This window comes from Neolamprologus brichardi, chromosome 14, assembly GCF_056152115.1.
Source record: "Neolamprologus brichardi isolate AB-2024 chromosome 14, ASM5615211v1, whole genome shotgun sequence".
In the NCBI taxonomy this organism is placed as follows: Eukaryota; Metazoa; Chordata; class Actinopteri; order Cichliformes; family Cichlidae; genus Neolamprologus; species Neolamprologus brichardi.
Window position 1 is genome coordinate 30,035,839 of NC_142117.1, and position 21,791 is coordinate 30,057,629.

Consider the following 21,791-nt stretch of genomic DNA (forward strand, 5'->3'; position numbering starts at 1 on the left):
GCAATGACCTCAGCCTGCCTCATCATTCACCTAGACTATTTTAATCTGGGCTTACTTGCCATTATAGGCCGGCACTATAAACCTCTCTCATTTAATCATAACCATCAACAGAGTTGTTAGTTTGCAGTGTTCTTTGGTAATAAAGCATCAGCCTTGCAATTTATATTTAAAAGATTATATTGTTAAACCACTCTTCTCTCAGTTTTTAGATTTGATTGCACCCATTCTGTCCCTCCTCCTTTCCATAACACACACACGCACATGCACACACACACGACACACACGCGCGCGCTCTCCTGGTTTGAGTTTCTCTTGACTCAGCGTTAGTGAAGCCCCAACCCCGCTGGTGAATCAAAAACTACACACTATCCACAGAAACGACCCCATCCCCAAGCGGCCATCTAAACAGCCTCCTTGACATATTTAAGTTGCTCCTTATTTCAGCACCTCTTGGTGTATCACCCAGGATGAATGCGATGTCACCAGCTCCTACATCAGACACAGGCATGCAGGAGATCTCAAAATAGCAAAGGGTCAGGAGTGCATGTCCACTATGCAAAGCATGTTCTAAACCAGCTTCAAAAGCAGCACAGCAGAGTTTGTAAGATAACAAAAACAGCTGCGGACATGTGTATTCCAGAAAGTATATCCTACTGCAGTGGGCCTGTTTCATACAAAAAAAACCCCACACACTGTGGTAAAACTGTTTTCAGATGCACAACTTGTCTCGGGTCACTAAATGTCTTCCAACTCTGGCCAACAACAGCCAACACACATCCACTTTCTCCACCTATTCCCTCCCAGTATCAGTCCTCTCCTGAACACTAGCAGTATTAATCACAGCACACTAAACAGTGACTGACGCCATTCACAAGTCTTGGCTTTGTTGGCTATGCAGCCCAGTGAATGCAACTCCAGGCCTTTTTGTCTGCCCAAGTGGACTCTTAGTGGAAGCTCCTCCCTCTCCATGGACCCTAAGATTACCTCTTAAAAGGCTGGGTGATGGGTGAGTTCTGCTGGGATGGAATAGGAGAGCAAGACAGAGGGGGGAGGAGGGTGACAGGCAAATGATTGGGAAGATCCACTGCTCCCTGGGAGATGTGCTCTCTCTCTCTCTGTCCAGCTAGCAATGCCATCAGCTACTGCTTAGCAACCAGTGGCTGAACAGAGTAAAAAACACCAAAAAAAGGCCAAAGGGAAAAAAATTCAATTCCCAGAAGAAAGGAGACTTGATTTGCAAACTACTAAACGTGGACACTGAACTAAGACGCTTCAGAACCAAAACTTGCAGCTGTGAGGAACAAAAGCGTGGGTTGACAGGCAAAAGAAAAGAAAAAATGGGACCTTACAGACTCTTGCATTCAGGGGCAACAAAAAAACTGCTTCACATATGGATAAACTGAGCAAACAATGCAATACAAACATGTGTGTGAATCATCACTCACGTATGATAATATAATGACCCAGCACGAGACTCGTCAGAAGTATTCTCATTCTTTGATTATAAGCCTCTGATTCTCTGTGCAGACAGTGTGCAAGACAACTGAAAAAAAGGTGTGTCCTTTTCAAAAGAAGCACTAAAATGAAAGCAGACCATGGAATTTGAAGGTAATACATCTTAATACCGATTATCGTTTCGCCAGTCACAGGTTGGACCCATTCCAATCACGATTTCCGTCACCTAAGCTGTCCTATTTTGATGATTGCTGTGAGTCATTACATTAACTCTCTAGCTGAAGCTGTTTTAATTCCTCTATTAAACTAGTTCCCTTGTAGGCCAGAGAATCCTGAGAAGCATGTAATATAAAGATGCTGACTGGGCACTCAGTGGTAGACTGGATCAAGAGGGCAGGAGCTTTTGGCTGCAGAAATGAATCAATCTTGTCTGTAATCCACATCATCATTAAACATTAATCAAACAAATGGAAATAATAAACTGTGGCGCTGTTCCAGATTTGGTTTAGGTCAGCTTACACCACAACGCACAACCACAGCTCTGAAATCCTAAAGCACAGAAACCACGCCATGTAGTGCAGAGTGCAGACACTGAGTATTGTACAATCATAGCATATATAAGAAGCAGGCCAATGACCCCCAAATTTACAGAGCAGAACTAGGCTACTGTCTGTTTTATACAACACTACTTCCATTTATACCACATCGAATCTCATATGTTTGATACGTTATTTATTTTCCTTTTCCAAAAGGGTCTCTCTCACCTCTGCAATGGAAATACCTGTAGCCGCTGTGACAGAACCTGGAAATCATTTATATTCAGCTTTCTCTAAAACCTGTGTCACAGTCAGAAGTGTTTCAAAACACATTTAAAGTGTTCTGTCATGGTATGAGCTATGGTTCTATAATATATTGAACAGCTTTTTCTCATCTGTTGCATATAAAAAGAAAAAGAAACCTAATCTTTGCTCCGATTTTAGCCTCTTGGGAGGAGCTTTTTTGTTGGTCTTAAGCATTTCTTCGTTTTTTTTGCTTCGACTTTAGTGGATGAAAAAAGAGAAGAAAATGAAAAATAAGCACTGAAGAGATGTAAATTAATTTAAATCAAAACTCCACAAGCTCGTCATGTTATCACCCAAAAGCCAATACTGATGGCGACTTATTATTATTATAATAATTAAACTGTAAAATAAATGAGAAACAAAATTGGCTTTAAACTGGGTGTTGCACGGCAGGGACTTGCGGAGTCAGGGAAGAACAGAACATTATAATATATTTAAGGAGTTTTACACAACAACGCGTTTAGTAACTTACCATCAACTTGAAAATACAGTAGTCCACTGACAAGGATGAACGCTAGCGGACCCATACTAGCATATTAACCATCCACGGCGGGCGCGTAAATCCTCGATTTCACTACAGAAAGAAATATGTCCAAAATGACAATCAAGTCAATTCCGTGTTTCTAGGAGTTATGGATGGGCCCTATTTACTGACAAAAGCCAGTGTTAAGGTCCAGAAACAGAGAGGATCCATTTAAAGTAGTAGTTTACCCGGAGCAGAGCGGGATGTAAATACACAGCGAACCTTGAATCCAAACTCTCGGTCTTTGGATATTATCCCTGCTTGCCCCGTGAGTTTCTCTGCAATCTCTGCTGTTTGACAAGATGACCTACTGTACACGCTGTAATGAACCGAGTCTGAAAGAAAGGTAATTTAAGTCCACACTGGAAAACACAGCATAGTGTCTATACTTCTCCGCTCGTTATCGGGTCCTTGAGACGCGTCTCTGGCACCTTTCAAATCTTCAGCGACGTCTCCATAGTTGGAGAGACGACTCGGCAGCAAACCAAACTTCAGCTATCATGCATTTCCAGAAAGTTGTGTTATTGCAGCGAGAAGGAGCTCCCGAAAGACCCATGTGCTCAGCGCTGTAAATGTACAGTCATTCTACAGTTTAACATCCTCCTCTCTTTCTGCCTTTGGGTTTCAACAGCGCGGCCGCTAGGAGCGCACGGTCTCTGCGCACAGCCCGCAGCCCACCACACTGAAGCTCGACGCACTCGCACAAAACAAGGATCGGTTCGCGAAATCAGGAGCGAGACGCGGAGAGAGCAGCCTAGTGGTTTGAGGACGAGGAGAGTTTGGACGTCAGCCCGAATCTCTCTTAAGTTGTGATAATCAAGATAAGCATTTCAAGCAGAGAGAGAGAAAGAGGGAGGATAATAAAGCCATAAAACCACTTTACACATATTTGAATGTTTACACATTAGGAGTTTAACTTTTTATACGTTTACAGCCTCAAGTGCAGTCATTGTTCACCACACAGGGCTTGATGCTGGAGAACAATGTTATCTGAAGACATCAAGGAGTTTAAGCATCTTATTTACTGAAACATTTCCTAGTGGGGCCAACAACTACATCCGCACAGACAACAGCGGTAAAAAGGTGGAAAACGAAAACAGGATAACATAAGAATCACGTTATTTTATGAATGGAATTCATTCATCATATGATAATGCTGCTAATCAATATATTCCATATTTGAACGCAGGCAAATTACACTTGCTGGGAAATTATACGCTGAATAGCATGAGGATATTAATCCATTGAGATACTGAAGCAGAATTGTAAATATGATCTTTGTCAGAAATCAATGACTGATTGACCGAGGCCCTGCCCCAGGATGAGGAGAGGAGCAGCTCTGCATACCAACAAATAAATACACAAATTTTTTTTTAAGGGCGAGATATGCAGACGCACACACGGAATGCAGAGGACAACATTATTACAGTCCAATTTTAATCATGGCCAAATCATGATTGGAAACAACAAGGTGGACCAGAGATGTGCTGATGGTCAGAGATAGAGGGGAGGTTCGTGTATGTGGTCTGAACTACCGCGCAGCAGCCTTCTGCATGTTTTTGTACAGGGTTTATTACGGGGGAGCTATGAACTGTGAGCTCCCCCTACTGGTGTCAGCTATGGCTACCTTCTTGTTACCATGCTCTCTTTTTTTAATACCGGCCTACGAAGCCGTATACAGCCATGGTACAGCATATGGAGACCCAACAGGAGTGTGACGGATATAAGAAAACTTGGAGATTGCGTGCATTGCTGTGTTATATCAAGTAGATGAATTCACATAATTTGATAAATGCCACACCTAAGGGGCAATTTCAGCACGCAATGTGCAATAAACCTCAAATCTTCTGTTAGGAAATAACAAGCCGAATGCACTGTTTTACATCAAAAGGTTATGATTACGCTGACAAACTGTTTTCCAAAATTTGTACCAAACTATTATCATTTCATTTCCCCAGTCAGTATATTGTGTAATTCAAACGACTTTCAGAAATCAAAAATGGCACAAAGCAATAAATAAGCATGCTTGCAAATTAAAGAATACAGCTCTGGGCACGCCAGTGTAAAAAGATGGAAAGCACAATCTAACAAGTTGGTGCTTTGTTTCTCCTCTGAATGGACGCAACATTAGCAGAAGTGTGGGCTGAAAGGCTTGGATTTCTCATTTTGTGATTTACATCAAAGTCAGCCATACAACAAAGCCCAACATATGTGCCCCCAAGATGTGTTTGAAAGCCCTGCTCTCCCACTAAAAACAATATACAGGCTAAGGCACATGATCGAATAGCTGTGGCAGAAGGAAACACTTCCACCGCCTTTAATGATAGCTTTGACTGCTCACGGCCCCTTTTTTCTTCTGTTTGTTTGTTGAGCTACATGTCGAAGCTTGCCCTGTAAAGGCCTTACGGGGAACTGCGACATGCTGTAAGTTTGCTAGCTGGCTTTTGTTGCAGGGAGCATTGTCAGCTGGCCAGACACAGTGATTTGTCTTCATATTTTAATATGTTTGTGAGCTGCATGCAAATGCTGTCTTCTCAGTGTCTCTCCAGTGTCCTAGATTCTAGCAGATGCGTGCAGCCACAAACAGACACACAAAGAGGCAAACAAAAATTTATTGTGTCATCAGTGTTGCTGAGGGTTGAAGGCAAATAAAAGAGAGGAGAGGGAGAAAAAAGGGAACTGGAGAAAGGTCATTTACGAAAAAGAAAAGCCCACTTCAAACATAAACAATGGAGTGTATGGCTTCATTGATGGAAAAGTAAGTAGAGTGTAATTCTCCCCCAAGCCCAGCCTTTTATTCCCCACTCTCAATCACTTTATCTGTAGCACAAGCAGTGATATTTTGTGGCTTTCTAAATATCAGCTCAAAGTGGATTTATTTTAATTAAACTGGAGGCTGTGTTTACTCAGGACAAGGCATGTTACATAAAAATGAGTTTGGGGGGCATACGCAACGGACTGATAACTCACGGACACCAGGATACAAGCTTATGCTTCATTCCACTGCTGGAAATACATTACAAATCTTTCATTAGGGTGACATTTATAATATTACTGACAAACAAGGTTTGCTTGGGTTGATTAGTTCTTTCATTTCAAAAACTGAAAGCTTGCAGATGAGGTGTAACCACAAACAAATGAGGCTGACGTCACTGGGGGGGAAAGCAAATCAGGAGCAGCGGTTTGGAAAGAGTGCATTAAAAACGCAGGACTCCAATATATTAAAAGCATGCAAGTGCGCCTTTTTTTCCACAAAGAGACAAAATATATATAAATTTACCACCAGATGCTGAAATGAATCATTTGTTTTGACCTAAACTAATTTCTGTCATGTTTTCATGTGCAATTATGTGTTTTTAATTAAATCAAAACTAATAATCAATCAGATAACTACCCACTAATGTCCCCAGAACATCTGCTCATTGACGGATCCATGGGTGGAGCCATTCATTGGGACGGTTGACCTACATTCATCCATCCTCGTCTACTTGTCAAATGACATGGCATTAATTGGTCAAGTCCACTTACTTTTATGGCAAATATAAGTACTCAAAATATCAGTTTGCAAATCAATACAACAAAGAGAAGCATCAAAGACGACTGATATGATCAGCCTACATATGAAATGCTCCACCCTTTAATTATTGCAGTTTTTTCTCACTAAGAATTGTCCATGACGAGGCTCAGCTTATACTAAAGCGCTGCGAACACAAAGTGCTACAGTGTGGTTGTTTTCTGCAGATAAAAGCATGGCTGAGAATCAATAGGGGGTCCCCAAGTGGACCGAGTGATATCTACGAGATGATCAGGAGTGTGTACAACAGCATCTGCAGACTCTGGGGGTTTGTAGGCTACACGTTCCAGCAGAGGTATTTGCAGCACTTTAATTGCATGTAACTGTGGTGCAATCCAAATGCAAACTATGAATCACATGCAGACAGTGACAAAGTGTGTAGTTTCATCAGAAGTGCTTCTCCTGCGTGTCCGAGGGAGAAAAAGAAAAGTGTTTTTAATTGTGCGCCAGGTCAGAGGTTCAGGTAGCAACATCACTCATGATCAGATCAGAGTGGTATTTGGGGAGCTCTTAGCTGGATATCTTTCATGGCTGAGTATCCCCTTACTGGGTTTGGGTCTCTGCGTGGGGATGATTAGGAGCTGGAGGTGGGAGGAGGTGGTGTGCAAAGGATGGTGGGGTGGGGGTTTGATGTGTGGAGGGGTGATTAATGTAGATGTCAGTAGCGGCCCTTCCTCCTATGCTCCCTACCCAGCATCCGTAATGACACCTGGGGAAGGCAGAATGGGCCTACCTGCAGCCCAGGCTCCCTCAGCAGGGCATGATTCTTCCCCATGATCCTCCTCTGTCAGCAGTCCTGTCACCCAGCTCGGATCAGGCCCTTATTAATGGGCCTCTATGTCAAACATAGATATTAAGCTGTGCTCTGCTTCGCACTAGCCTTGGCAATAACGCCCACACGGGCACACAAACACACACACATTCCTATACAATCCAGTGACAGACATAAACACACACAACAGAGTGTGGCACAGGCAGAACTCGCAAACACATCACCACATGTACATTAACATTCGCTGAAATATTACTTCCTTCTTTAGCAAGTTTTACTGATTCTGTTTCAGCGTGACAAAGAGTCCATAGATCTATTAGATATCACTGTTTCCCTCCTCTCCTTCTACTCTTTAATACACACAGCCCAATATCACATTAAGGTGAAAAAGTGACAAACCTTTCACTATGATGTATCGTCCAACAATGCAAATCACTCTAGTCACCAGTGAATAAGACCCATGCAGTTATAAAAAGGTCACACTGAATGGCTACTGAGTACAGATTCTGTAAAATCTCTGTCTAGAAATGAGGCCAGCTAAAAGCAAATACCCCTCAAATATTGGCTAAGACTAAACTAGGGCTGCTTTTGCAATCTAGACTTGCTTCTTTAATAAGGTACATGAACCGGGGAGACATTTATAGGTATCCAAATTTTGAGTTTATTCGGGACAATAAAACATTTAATGGAAGTCAGCATGACACCAGTTAAAACCTGTACTCTCTGATACTCCCTGAGAGAAGCTTAAGTAAGGGGCCAGACAGATGGAGAGAGTATGGAGGATATGACACTTGAGCTCAGTGTAGAGAGAGTCTTCCATCAGCAGGACATAAACCTTGCATGTAATGCATCGTCTGTTCTTCCTCTGTGTTCACTGAAAGGTACAGGAAGCGAGATAGAGGAACCCTATCAAATGTTGGAAAATTGAAGTAGAAGATTAACTGTACCGGCGTTCTTTCTTTTAACATCTACTTCAGGTCCAGAGTTTGCTGACTTTCTTATTTTCATGTGACTAAAAAGGTCATCAGTTTGTGATTTTGGTTGCAAGTTTTAATGTTGTACTTACAAGGGAATCACCTTTTCATAGTCATACATAAACTTTTTATTACATTTTATTAAAAAAAAATACTGGAATCTCTATGTTATTATCTCTGAAGTTCATGTCAAGTTCTGTGGCCAAAATATATATTTAAAAGATGAAGTTATTCATTTTTTAATCTGAACATTGCTATTTACATCATATTACAAATTTTGGATATGAGTGGATTCAAACAAACAAAACCAGAAGGCGGACATCAACGGAGAGTTTGAGGAAGCTCTCCCTCAATTGCTGAGCATCACACACAATTTTGTGCATTCTGGTGGAATTTAATGCAACTACTTCTACATTTACAGCATCTACTTATGCTAAAAATGTCTTTATTTATGTATTATGATCTCAGCTAAGTAAACATATACACATTCTGTCCTCTGCCTGTATTATTTGGGAAAGTAAACTCTTTAAGTGTAAATGTGTCAATTCTTTTTGAGTATTTTACTAAAAATATTTTAATAGATTACGAGCTGAGATGTGTTTCACTACATTGTTGCAAATTAAACTACCTAGATGTATAAAGTGGATAAATTTACTTACCTTAAAAATGAAAAGCATCCAATTAAGCATTCAATCAAACATGCATGTTAGGAATTGAGATATATATGATGCAAACACTGGATATTAGCCTATTGTGAATGGAACCCATTGCCAATAGGCCAATAACCAAATATCTTTGTGACAAACATCAATAAAGATATTTGGTGTTTTTAAAATCCAATGTAATGGCCAATATTGTTTGGTTTTGTTTTGTAGACGATTTTAGATTTCTCCTATCTCTCATTTATTTTTAAAATTTTCATTTATCAGTATATCAATATACCAATACTTAATATTGGCATATATTGTCAAAAAGTGAGCCATTTAGTGATGCCAATGCCCCGGCCCCACCACCTGACATTACAATTACTCATGGCCAGAGACACAAATCTCAACAAGTCATATTTGAGCAATAGCACCGACTGCCTTAGGACTCTGGAGCTTTTTTTAAAAAAAAAAAAAATCATATCTACACACCCATACTTTACATGGCCAAGACGAACCATCAATGATGCAAACGAGGATTTGTGAACATTTCTTAGGAAAATATCATGGGCTACTTAATTGAGGTTTTTGATGCCACCAGGGTTAAAATGACCAATTAAAACAGGGTACAGAGTCACATAGTTCATCCAATACCTCATGGCCGAAAGGTTGTCTATGTGCCACAATGTGCACGAGGACAAACTGAAAACAGACAAGCTGGAGAAGCTTCCAGTGTCACACCAACAAGAGTTGAACAGACTCAGCCCACTGCTGGAGGCAGAGAAAGAAAAAAACTTAACGAACAACCAGCAGAAAGACAAGGCCTGTTTAGAGACTGAGAATCAATCCAGTGCCTGCCAGGAAGAGGTAAAAACCCTGAAAGAGCTGCTCTGGGAGAAGGACAGTAAAGTACAAGAACTCAACAAGGAGATGGAGAGCCTCTCTGCAGGGCTAACTGAAAACCTTCAGAAATAGCATGTCAAAATGTAACGCTCTGGAGAAGAGCCTGAGAAAGGAGGTGACAGAGAGGAAAAACCGTAGGAGGAGAAGGCGACGTTGGAGAAGTAAAATAAGAAAAAACTGTTGGATGAGAAGAAAGCGCTTAACAAGGTAAAGAAAAAAGAAAAGTAGGTAATCAAAAACATGGGAGAAATAAAACAAATAAAAAATAAATAACTGAAGGATGGAAATAAAGAGCTGATAAAGAAGAATAAGGAATTTGTCAAGGATAAGTAAAATAAGCAGAACTTGAAGAGGTAAAAGGAAAAAAACTGGAGAAAAAGAACAAGGGACAGGGATAGATCAAGAATATCCGATCAAGTGCAGAAAGCACTGGCAGAGGAGCAGAAAGAAAGAGAGAAAGAGAAAAATGAACCTTATGATGTAAATCAAACAAAGGCAAGTCGCAAAGAAAGAATTAAATAGCACAGAGGACTGAAAGACACAGAGGAGAAAAAAAACAGAAGTGAAAAAAATCTGTGCTGTGAAGTGGATTATTATTTGTACAGATCTCGTTGAGGACGAACTTTATGTAGTAAAATGTTTTGTCTTGGGGTTTGTTTTTTTTGCTGTTTTTTTTTTTTTACTGTTCAATATTCATCCATCCACATCACACTTGCAGGTTTCAGATCACCAAAGTAGTTTTAATATCAGACAAAGATAACACAAGAAAATACAAAATGTAGTTTTTAAGTGATGATTTTTATTAAGGGAAAAAAGTTATCAAAGCCTACCTGGCCCTGTGTGAACAAGTAATCTCCCCCTAAACCTAATAACTGGTTGTGCCATCCCTGACAGCAAGAACTGCAATCAAGCATTTGTGATAAGTCTTTCACAACACTGTGAAGGAATTTTGGCCGACTATTCTTTGCATAATTGCCAGTTTAGGGTCATTCCAAAGCATCGCTATTGAATTTAATTCCAGATTTTAACTAGGCCACTCTAAAACCTTCATTTTGTTTTTGTTTCATTTATTTACTTTTTAGCTATTCAGAGGTGGACTTGTTGGTGTGTTTCGGATCATTGTACTTCTGCATAAAGAAAGCGTGCTTGAGCTTCAGGGCACGACCTGATGCAGAATTCATCAATTACAGCAAGTTGTCCAGGTTCTGAAGCAGTCCAAGATCATCACACTACCACTGCCATATTTGACTGCTGGTATGATGCTCTTTTTCTAAAATGCTGTGTTAGTTTTATGGCAGATATAGCAAGCCTGCAATTCTTTAGATATTGTTCTCGGTTCTTTTGTGAATTTCTGGATGTGTCATTGATGTCCTCTTGAAGTAATCTTTATAGGCCAGCAACTCTTGGAAAGGTCTTCTACTGTTTCTCCATTTGTGGATAATTGCTCTTGAACTCATGGACATTACCAGATGATGGGTTTTCTTAATTTTTTAATGCTCTGCCAAGCATTTACTGCAGCGACTTTCAGTTGTTGTTTGCTTGTGGGTTTTTCTGTCCAAAGTTTAGTCTTCAACAGACCAGGTGACTGACTTGGCCATTCAAGAATTTTCCACTTTTTGGCTTAATTAACTCCTGGGTTACTTTGGCTGAATGTTTTGGTTCATAGTCCATCTGTATTATGAAACGCTGCCCAATCAGTTTGACTGCATTTAGCTGGATTTGGGCAGACAGTATGTCTCTGAACACCTCAGAATTCAGCTGGCTGCTTCTGTCCTGTGTCACATTATCAATAAACACTAGTGTCACAGTGCCATTGGCAGCCATGTATGCCAAAGCCATCACACTGTCTCCGCCGTGTTTTACAGATGATGTGGTATGCTTTGGCTCATGAGCCGTTTCACACCTTCTCCATACCTTTTTCTTGCCATCATTCTGGTAGAGGTTGATCTTGGTTTCATCTGTCCAAAGCATGTTTTTCCAGAACTGTGTTAGATTTTTTTTTTTTATAGATTTTTTAGATTGATGATCACACATAAGTGTGACAAATATGCCAAAAACAAAATCAGAATGGGGGTGAGTACTTTCCACAGTACTGCACGTAAAGTGTGAAAAACATAAAACTTAATTTCACATTTTTATTTCTTTATCAAAAATTCATGACTAAATATGCAGCAATCAAAGATAAAGTCTGAGGAAAACATTCTTAGATATTTTTTAGATGGGGTCTAATAGTTTATCCATTTCATCAAGCCTCTGGGGTGTTGTTTGATCAGATTTTAACTGTCAGTGGTCTGGCATTTTGAGCAAAAATGCTCAGAGCTAATCACATTTAAATTCAAATGTTGTTGAACTGTGGCGTACAAAAATGTGACACCACATGCCAAGCCCTGTCCACACCAAACAAGTTAAATAAAGACTAGCAAAATACAATTATCTTTCAAGTGAAATGAAAAGCAAAACATTATCAATTCAGATTTAATGACTGAACAAAAATAAAAATTAATGAGTTACAGAAACATTTATATTTAGTCCTGAACAGACGCTGTAATGCGTGCATTTTTTCCTCTGAAAAACACATTTCAAAAGATAACCCTAACCCTATCAACAAACCCACACATGCCAAAAAAGAAAAAGGCTTAAATGACACTATAAGTTCCTTTTCGAAGCAAACTTTCCAGCACAATCTGCCTCCCTCCTTCACTTTTTCTATTCTATGTCATCTTCTGCTTTCCTCCCACTCTTATTAGATATTCCAGCCCCACTTCTTTAAACACATTCCTGCCATTTACAGAATTTCCCTGTCTAGGTGAAAAAACAGCCCACTCCCATGGTCTTGAGCGCTGTAGCTAATTAGCTGCCCTACTTTTTCCTGAACGCAGCTGCTTAATCTGCCTCTGTGGAAACTCATCATGACTGTCACTCCCCACCTAGGGCAGAACTTGACAACAGGGTACACGTCATTTTCATGACAGTACAGGGTAAACAGTTTGGTCCAGTGAACGATGGGCAGCAGCGGCTAATGAGTGAGAGGTGAATACTTGAGCCCTGATGAGTAAGAAAGGAGGGAATGAGAGGAAGGGAGGTTCTCAAGTATCTCTCCAACCTGCTTATCAGTTAGGACATTGTCCTTCCTCTTTCCAGTCCTCCTCCACAGCTATACCCATCATTAGCAAAGCTCAGAACAGACGTTGTTTCCTGTGCTTCATAAATCCCTTAGCCATACATAAAGAACCTGACTATAAAAAAGTGAAGACACGTTTTATGATTGACATAAGGAAACCAGTCCCTTTTACAGTCGCAGTTTGACTGTATATACAAAAACACGTATTCATTGTCATTTCCTTTTGGCTCATTAAAATCATTATAAAGAATTGTCAAGTTTCCCAGTAAGTAAGAAAAGTCTCAACTGGGACATAAAAATTTACAATTTTTGGTGGGTAGAATAAACTCTATAAGACAGAAATAATACATTAAAAGTCTGATGTCTGATATGCCTCATTTAATCAATTACAACCTTATTTCTCACATGATTTAACCAATAAATACATAGAGCACATATTTCCTACTTTACTGTTTGTTTTGGCTTGTAATTTAACAGGAGAAGTATTTTTTTTTGTAGAAAAAGACTTTTAGAGGAAGATTGTCAAATCTATTTTTGGTGCTCTTATGACCGCTAGCATTTAGTATTCTGCAAGAATGATTACCTCATACATGCCGTAATATCAACTGTTAATATTTTCTTTTTTATCTCTAAATGGATGTGTGAGCTTCCAGTAACTAATTGCATCCACATTACAGGTTGTAAGACTTGTATATTGTTATAGCTTGAGTTGTAAATACATAAATGCAGCAAGTTTGATTATTTATTATGAAAGAGAAATATTGTAATAAATGTAAATATTTATTATTCCTTGTTAGAGGAAGCAGAGGGGGTATTAGCATGAACTATGGGTTTAATTAAACCTCCTTTTGTGGTGGTGGTGACATCTGATCAATAAACAGTATTTAAGGTTTTTGCACTGTCCTGTTGTTGGAAGTTAGAATTACATTAAATTGTATATTTGGCATTCAATGTACAAATGCACACAGCATGTATAGATATGCATGGTTCACTACCTGCACTTTACAGATCAGGAGGTTCATATTTAAAACAGTTTTGATTTGAATATGTCTAATGAAGAAAACCACATACAGTCTATGAACAAAAGAACTGGGCTATATCTACACACCGCTTGTACAGGAGCTGCTTGGCCATGCAAACTAATGCCATGACACTCCCAGCGCACAGTTTTTGTGCTGTTAATGCCAGAGGAGGTTTGGAACTCACCAATTATTGAGTCAATCTGTTGCTGTGGTTCTTTTATAAGAATGTCTAAGAGAGAAGAAATTTCACAAACTGACTTGTTGTACTTAGTAGCATTGTATTACAATACAATGCTCAAAACTAGTGAGTTCTTTACAAAGACCCATTCTTTCACAATTGTTTATAACTATGACTAGATCCTTGATTCTGTCCAATACTGTGCAAAAGTCTTGAGTCACCCCACATTTCTTTTATAACACCTTCCTGGAATTTTCCAAAGTGGTCTTGAGCAATACTGAAACTCTTTCAAAGCTGTTGAAACCCTTTTCAACATTGGTTGCTTTTTCACTAATTTTTAGTTCATTCCTTGTGTTTCACCATTTTCAGAGGCACATTTTTTTGGGTTTTCTTTTCTTTTCGTTGTTGTTGTACTTTTCACTTATTTTAAGCCCTGTGCATGACCATTTTCAGATAAATTGTTTGTTTTCTTTTGTTCAGCCACTTAACACTGACTTATCAATCATTCAAGAATAAAAAAGGCTAGTGTTGTGTCTACACATAACAGAAACTTAACAAAGAACCAATTTTAGATTCTATTTTTTACCATCAGCCTGTCCCAAAAACATATCATCATCATCATCATCAGATGAACAGTGTCTGAAAAAATGCCCTTACAAAATAGAAACAACCCTTCATAGAATTGGCATAGTACCTGAGAGACAAAAGGTTACCTAATAGAGTTCAGGCTGAGCTGAAGATATATACTATTTTTTCATTTCTGTTTGCACATGCTTCAGTAAACTGCTGCACCTATTTCCCATTTTCCTAGCAGAATATAAAGAATTGATCAGTAGAACAAGACTTATATATAGCACTGTGCAACTCTGTACCTGTGGTAATGGGGCTGAAAACTAATAAGCGTGGCTATATACTATATAAGTAGTTACTTATAAAACTGTATTTTGACATGGAAAAGATTGCCACTCTGAGAAAAGGGATTTTTGAGGGAAAATAATGTCGATGAATGTTGGCTTTTATCAGTGAAAAGACTGCACTTTTTTGGACACAGTCTAGACTATGCCTAAAATATGTAACCCATTACACTCTCAACAATGCACTCACTTTTGGAACAGAGCCTAGAATTAAAACTGCTCCTCTCACAGCTTCTCTCTCACCCCTACTCAGATGTTTTCACTCTCCTCATCCCTCGTAACCTCGGCAAACTGACTGTGGACTAGAAAAACAGCCTAACCCTCACACAAAACTGTCTCCTTTGCACCACACAGGAGACATATGTTAAGAGAATTGAATAACATTGTTCACATCTGCTAACTCTTGGTTGGGCTAGTTCTGTTAGGCTCTAGGCAATTTTCAGAAATCAGATATCTATTGCCCGACACAACAAATCAATTTCCATGAAGACAACTGGCATTACCAAAGATGCATTCTGGAGTTATGAATGAAGAAGTAATTACAGTAGCAAGCTCATATGGAGCAAAAAGCAGGGGTTACAAAAAAAACCCTCACATATAAATTCACCTAGGCAGCCTGACTGTGTAAATGCCAAATCAAAATGTTGCTCAGTTGTCGCATTTGACTCAATCATCAATATATCTGACCGCCTTGCAAACAAAGCACATTGACACTTTAAAAAACATCGACCAAACAAAAAAATAAAAAATAACCCCCACCCCTGAGTGCCATCGACAGAATCAGCCAAAGGCCATATACATCAGAGGCTCAAACTTAATTGTCCCCCAAAAAGGAAAGTGATTTAGAGCCGTAGGTCATAGTAGTCCCAAATGACACATTAGGGCACCCCATCCTCATGGTTGACCAGGGACACCGTGACCCTTTTGAGGGAGGAAAATGTCCAGACAGGGGCCCCCATCCACCATAAAGTCTTCGATGTCTCCAATTTGAGATGAGTGATGGTCTGACACATATGACGCTGGACATGACCATACTGGCCTAGACCATGCTGGCCTATAATTATTTCTAAGCAAAAACAGAACAGAAAAGCAAAATGCATCAACAATCAGATTGAAATGACTGGAACACATGGATAATGGAGGACAGATTGATTTGTAAATGGCAACGAGTGATGTTGAATTGACACATGAAAAGAGACTGTAGATCAGCTCCACTATTCAGGCTAAGCTCCCCTCAAAGCACTGATCTGGTAATAAAACAATGGAGGCATGTAAGTGGCTTCCACATGGTGTAAGTGGATTTCACAGTGAGCAAGTGTCCACAGCCACTCCTAACCTGTGACCTCTTTCTGTGTTTGCTAACTGTCTCCAACAAATAATTCTAAACCCCCCTCGGCAGAATGAATTACATGGACAGTATGGATCGTCATACTCTCTTCAAGCCCTAATGAAACTGGGCTTGTGCCCCTGACATTTCCATCCCCCAGGGCCAACGCTCACATGGTCGCTGCCTCATACCCTGGCCTTGCCACTTCACACTCTAATTGCTGCCTCATAAGCAAGCGCCACAGCAACAAATCCAGTTAACGACAGTGGCATATTGATCCTTGGCAGGCGGACAGGGAGGCAGGCAGGCAGGCAGCACCCTTGTCCCTAGGTATGGGAGGAGGGGCACTGGCTTTTACAACCTGAAGGATAGTCGGCATCCAATAAAGAGCAGGTATCTGTGACAAAACAAGAACCAAAAGAGGGTCAGAGTGATACAATTATGGTTCGGAAGCTCTGACCCTAACTGCAGGTGAACAATAGACTGCAGGATGATAGTAGGAAGGGGGGTAGAAAAGAGGGAGGCCCTCATTATAGAGCTAGGCCAGGAGACCTGTTCAATTTGCTCCATTAATGAGCGCTGAAGAAGCACTTTCTCTCTGTCCCAGCAGAGCCATTACAGGCCTAGTCTGAGCACCGAAGAAGTCAGATTTCGCACCGTGCCACAAATACTGTCGGCAGCACTGGGACATTAAGCCAAACAGACCTGAAAGCTATGAATACACAAAGGCTGTATGGAAGCCTATAAATCCACGATCCCATCAATACAGAAATGCTGCTCTGGTACTCAGAAAGTTTTATGGTTACACGGCACGTTAATCATAATTTCGCTTTATTTATGTTGTTTTATTGTATTTTAAATATTGTAATCTTCTCCAAACATTTTATAGAATGTGTACTGAGTGATATTCAAGAACTTTAGTTGCTTTATGCAGCAAACAGGATGCCTAATTAGAAAAGGAAACAAAGCATGTTAGTTAAACTTCTCATTTCCATACCGAAATGGCAGGAAGAAAAGGCAATGCCGCTTTTTCCTCTAATTTATTTTTTATGGCACAGCACAGTAAAAGATAATATAATGAGGCCAAACAATGTGCAGCTTAGTGAGACTGTATTTCTACTTAAAATCTAACATTCATCAAAGATGTTATTTTTTACAGCCACTGTACATTATACATTAACTGGAGCTGGTAAACATCTCAGTTGCAAGGAATCATCAAAGAGCATTTTTGCAAATTCCATAATCCGCTTTAATGCTCCAATAAATTGCTGTTTTTGCTGCCTTTGTTGTCTAATCTGGCTTACTTTCAACTCATACAGTATTATAATATCCCTACCTCCAAGAATAGCTTTTTCTTCTGTTCTAAGCTGGCAGAGCAGACAAAAGATGATAACTCCCTGGTACAAATTCTGATTCAAATACTTGTTCTATTTACAACACTGAGTCCACATATTACTACTGAAGTTTACAGTCACATTGCAGTTTCCAGCTGTAAAAACATCAGTTGTTTTTTCCATTTCAGATCACAGTTGAAGGCGTTTAGGTTTTCACACAATGACGGCATGCTTTCTGGATATTTTGGCATACAGTCCAAAGGACAACGGCTGAAGATTGAAACCTTTCATTATGTACCAGTGATTATTAATTCAATGTGCTAGTGATTCATTGGACATGGGTATATATGTCACACAGTAGAGATTATTTAAGCAGTGTAAGCAAAAGAAAGTACCACCAGAAAATAATGGAAAATAGACATCTGGTACTACCACCCAAGCACAAGACGGACACATCTGGACAATAAAATTAGATGCTGATTTTGCTGCATGACTCTCTGTTGTTACAACTCAAACTGAACTCAGCACCATTTGGTTTCTGGCACCATCTTTGTGTAACCCCATCTCCCTCCCTTCACAATGTTGACCCACAGCTACTCTCAGCTGCTGTGTTCCAAGCGCTTCTGAGGCGCATGCTGATTTTTTGGCAACGAGAACATGCACGAGGAATGATTTCATGTTTACGTACTGCTGATAGATGCTTACTTAACTATGGTGTCAAAGACACTTTGACAACCGTTTGACTCCCCCCCCAAAGAAAAAGTAAATTCCCTGTTCCATATCACGGCTGAAAGTTGATGCATTTTCTAAACTTTTGTCTATTTCAGAGTAAGAAAGAAGTGCATGCACATGAACCAAGATAGTAGGCTAATATTCAGTGGAGGTTTTATGAATATTAATGATTGTGTTTCATTTGTATATTTACCCAACCCTATATTTACCCATACCTTGCCTGCATGGAAACAGCAGAAACTGAGTAAAATACTCTTTTCCCCACTTTACAGAGGTGGAAAAATTGTCATTCCTTGCCGTGCGCTTAGTGGCAGCATTATGGTTTATTGGACAGATTAATGTACAGCATGTACCTTTATATATGTCCACACACAAAAAACCCAAAACAAAGCACTAGTATTGGGGATAAGGCTGACGTAATGCTCTCGGTTGATATTTTGGTGTATCTATTTTCTGCTTTTTTTGTTACAGCTAACAAAAACACAACAGACACAGATGTTACACTACACAGCCATTTATTATAAATGGTTTCCTGCTGGGGCAGATCATGAATTCAGAATAAAGGTAGACCAAAGAAATAATACTACAATGTGGTGAGGGAGTGAATGTGCTCTAAGGTGAATATGTGACTGAAATCATCTGTTTAAAAAATGATCAAGGAAAATAAAAGTTCAGAGCTTCATGGACCTGAAAGTTCCTGCATGTCCAAAACACTGCTCGTGTTTCTGTGGCTGATGCTAGAGGCTTCTAGATGGTAAACAGAGAGTGTACGGGCATACGGTCTCTGGTCAACAACATCATCTGGATTTTTACTACACCAGCTCTGATGTGCAGCACTGCTGCCCTTGAGACTTTACAGTGTGCTATCGAGGTCTAACACATAAAATCGAAAAGGTCATCACTGCTCTAAAAACAGGAGATTGTTACATGTACAAGAGAAAGACAGACAGGGAAAGGAGAGAAAGAGAAGGCAATAGAAAAGCATCCAACTTTTTCCTTGGGATTTTTTCCAGCAGCTGTGCATCTACAATCCCAGTGTGCCGATAAAGCTTTAAATCATTACAGATAGAGTTTTTAAGGTATGTTTGTCCTGTCATGAATGTTTTACTTTACTGGGAGTGTTGGACACTTGAAAGGTTCTGGAGGCTCAGATAACATGGTATTACTATTAACATGATCGAGCCACCACACAATACAACCTACTTTGCTTCAGTGAAGTCTCCCATGGTCCCACTATTTATTTCGGAGACCTGTTCTTTTTCATAGTCATATAAAAAAACCAACAACAATCCAAAAAAACAAAAACTGCACCAGTTTATCGAAGTTATCTTGTTGTTCTTCTCCTTAAAATTATTTTTTCCCTTAGTTATTACTGCTGTTGTTTCCAGGCAATAAACTGGAAAATTCATGATCCAGTTTCTAGTATCCAATTACAGTTGATCGTAATTGTGCTCCCACTATCTTCAGGATCAAAAAGAGGATATAAGAGACAACATGAGAGGATGTGTGGGTCAAAAGGATTGCAACAATTTAAACGCGGGTGAGTAGTTTGAGCTGAGCTTAATGATTTCTGTGCGACGGTGTCATCCTAAGACCTCACTGAAAAAGGACCTGTTTTAATAAGGCCCCTTGTTCTGAAACTACCTATTGATTTTTACTGTGTCAGGTTGTGGGCCCGTGACCTGCTCTGGTTCCTGGCTCCCACAAAGGCTAAATTGAGCCATTTAGAAGCTGGCTCTGTCTTTAGAGACTCCAGCTCAGCACTGACTCCCGCAGCCAATTTATTTCCATCAGGTAGAACTTTTTTTTCTGGAGCAGCACAATTTTGCCACAATGAACCTGCTGCTGAAGATCCTGGCACACAATTTCCTACTTCCTTCCATCTCCCTCCACTGAGTTTAGGTCTTACCCCTTTGCTTTATTACAGTTCAGCATCATACTTACAAGTCTGCCCTAGAGGAGCACATGTTCAAGAAAACAAGAGCGGAATTTTCTAGCAAAAATGTTATAGGAACATGCGTTTCCACTGACAGCCTACTGTCAAATCTACTGGACCTCTGCAGGTGAAAGCAAGCAACCACTAGCATTAAAATACCAATGTGAGATGGACATGACATGATGAAGCAATACTGCCTACTATTAATTTAAAGTGCAATACTGTATATTTTTGCACAATGACGTATGCAGAATTACAAAAAAACCAAAAAAAACCCCATCAAGTGCAAAGTGGCTGCTCAGGAATCACATTATCACTTCTGCTTGTTTCAGTTGGCAAATGTAACTCATCAGAGCTCACAGGTTATTGTAATGTGTGAAGTAGATTACAGAAAGAAAATTATAATTTGTTTGTTACTGTTTGGCTGTATTGAAGACAATTAAAATGCACTGAGAGGTCAAGGAGGCTCACCAACAATCATACCCAGGATAAGTTAATCTTCCATTATAATTTGACCAACACTCGAGGAGGAGCGGCAAATTTTGTGAAAATGGGGAAGCGCCTGTAAAGCAACTAGTTTGTCCTTGAGCAAGGTTTGGGTAAAAACCCATTAGGTGATCACTTCATGCACGCTTCTCTAATATCTGACCAATTATTTAGTTGAAGAAGCAAATCTTTTGCATTGTAGAAGGAAGTCTTAATGGACAGATGGATGGAACAATGGAACACCATTCAATACACTCATTCAGCCAGAACCTAAAAACTCCAAACAAAAAGACCTAAATAAAAGGTTTTAAAAGCTAACAGTAACTTTAGCATATGATATGTCGTCTGATGTTCATATGGCATTAAGCAGCTCTGTTCCTTAATATGCAATAACAGCAATTTAGCTGTTTTCCTATATCTGATGTGCTGAATGTGAGCCTATAGCTTCTCTATGATGTTCTTTATTATTATTCTTTTCCCTCACCCCAGCCATTTGGGCCAGATGGCTGTCCTGCCTGAGCCAGGCTCTGCTGAAGAGTTCTTCCTATAAAATTGGCTTTTCCCCTCCCATTATCACTAAGTGCTTGTTCATAGGAAATTATTTGCTTTCTCATTCAACCGTGGTATTAAGTGCTTCGAGATGACTCCTGAATTCATGCTAAATGGATAAAATCTACTTTAACTGGTTAACCAAAACTATCTGCATGCATATGTGCCAAACTTGATTCAATGTATAAGCCCTCACCTATTCACCTGTTTTCACTGTATGCCATGATCCCTTTGTGAAAAAGAACTTCAATTGCCCTTAGCATTAAGGCACTAAGAGCAGTATTGACAGTGACTGTATAAATGGCAGTATCTATAAAATCCTAACTAGACCCATCGTTAGTACTGATAAGACTGCAGCTGTTGCTGTTAAAGAGTGAATGGATCATTGTAAAAATTAAACAGCCAGCTGTAGCAGTGATCATTCATTGTCTGCACTAATCAAGATAAGAGGAAGATAAAGTGCAAATGATGCTAGAGCTGTTGTTAACTACAGTAAATACAGACA

General features: G+C 39.7%; 1 protein-coding gene across 4 annotated transcripts in view; it reads right to left on the reverse strand.

Annotated features, from left to right (window-relative positions):
* The window catches only part of robo2 (roundabout, axon guidance receptor, homolog 2 (Drosophila)), a 259,431-nt gene that overhangs the window by 149,996 nt on the left and 87,644 nt on the right, over positions 1-21,791 (reverse strand). The window contains exons 1-2 of one of the 4 annotated variants that reach the window (XM_006796554.3): positions 3,009-3,573; positions 2,770-2,871 (exon numbers count right to left, since the gene is read on the reverse strand). The exons of the other annotated variants lie outside the window; for them this stretch is intronic. Of the exons in view, the coding sequence (XP_006796617.1) occupies positions 2,770-2,824 (55 nt within the window). The 5' untranslated portion in view covers positions 2,825-2,871; positions 3,009-3,573. Of the gene's footprint in view, positions 1-2,769; positions 2,872-3,008; positions 3,574-21,791 lie in introns of those variants that run through there. 4 annotated transcript variants of the gene reach the window in all.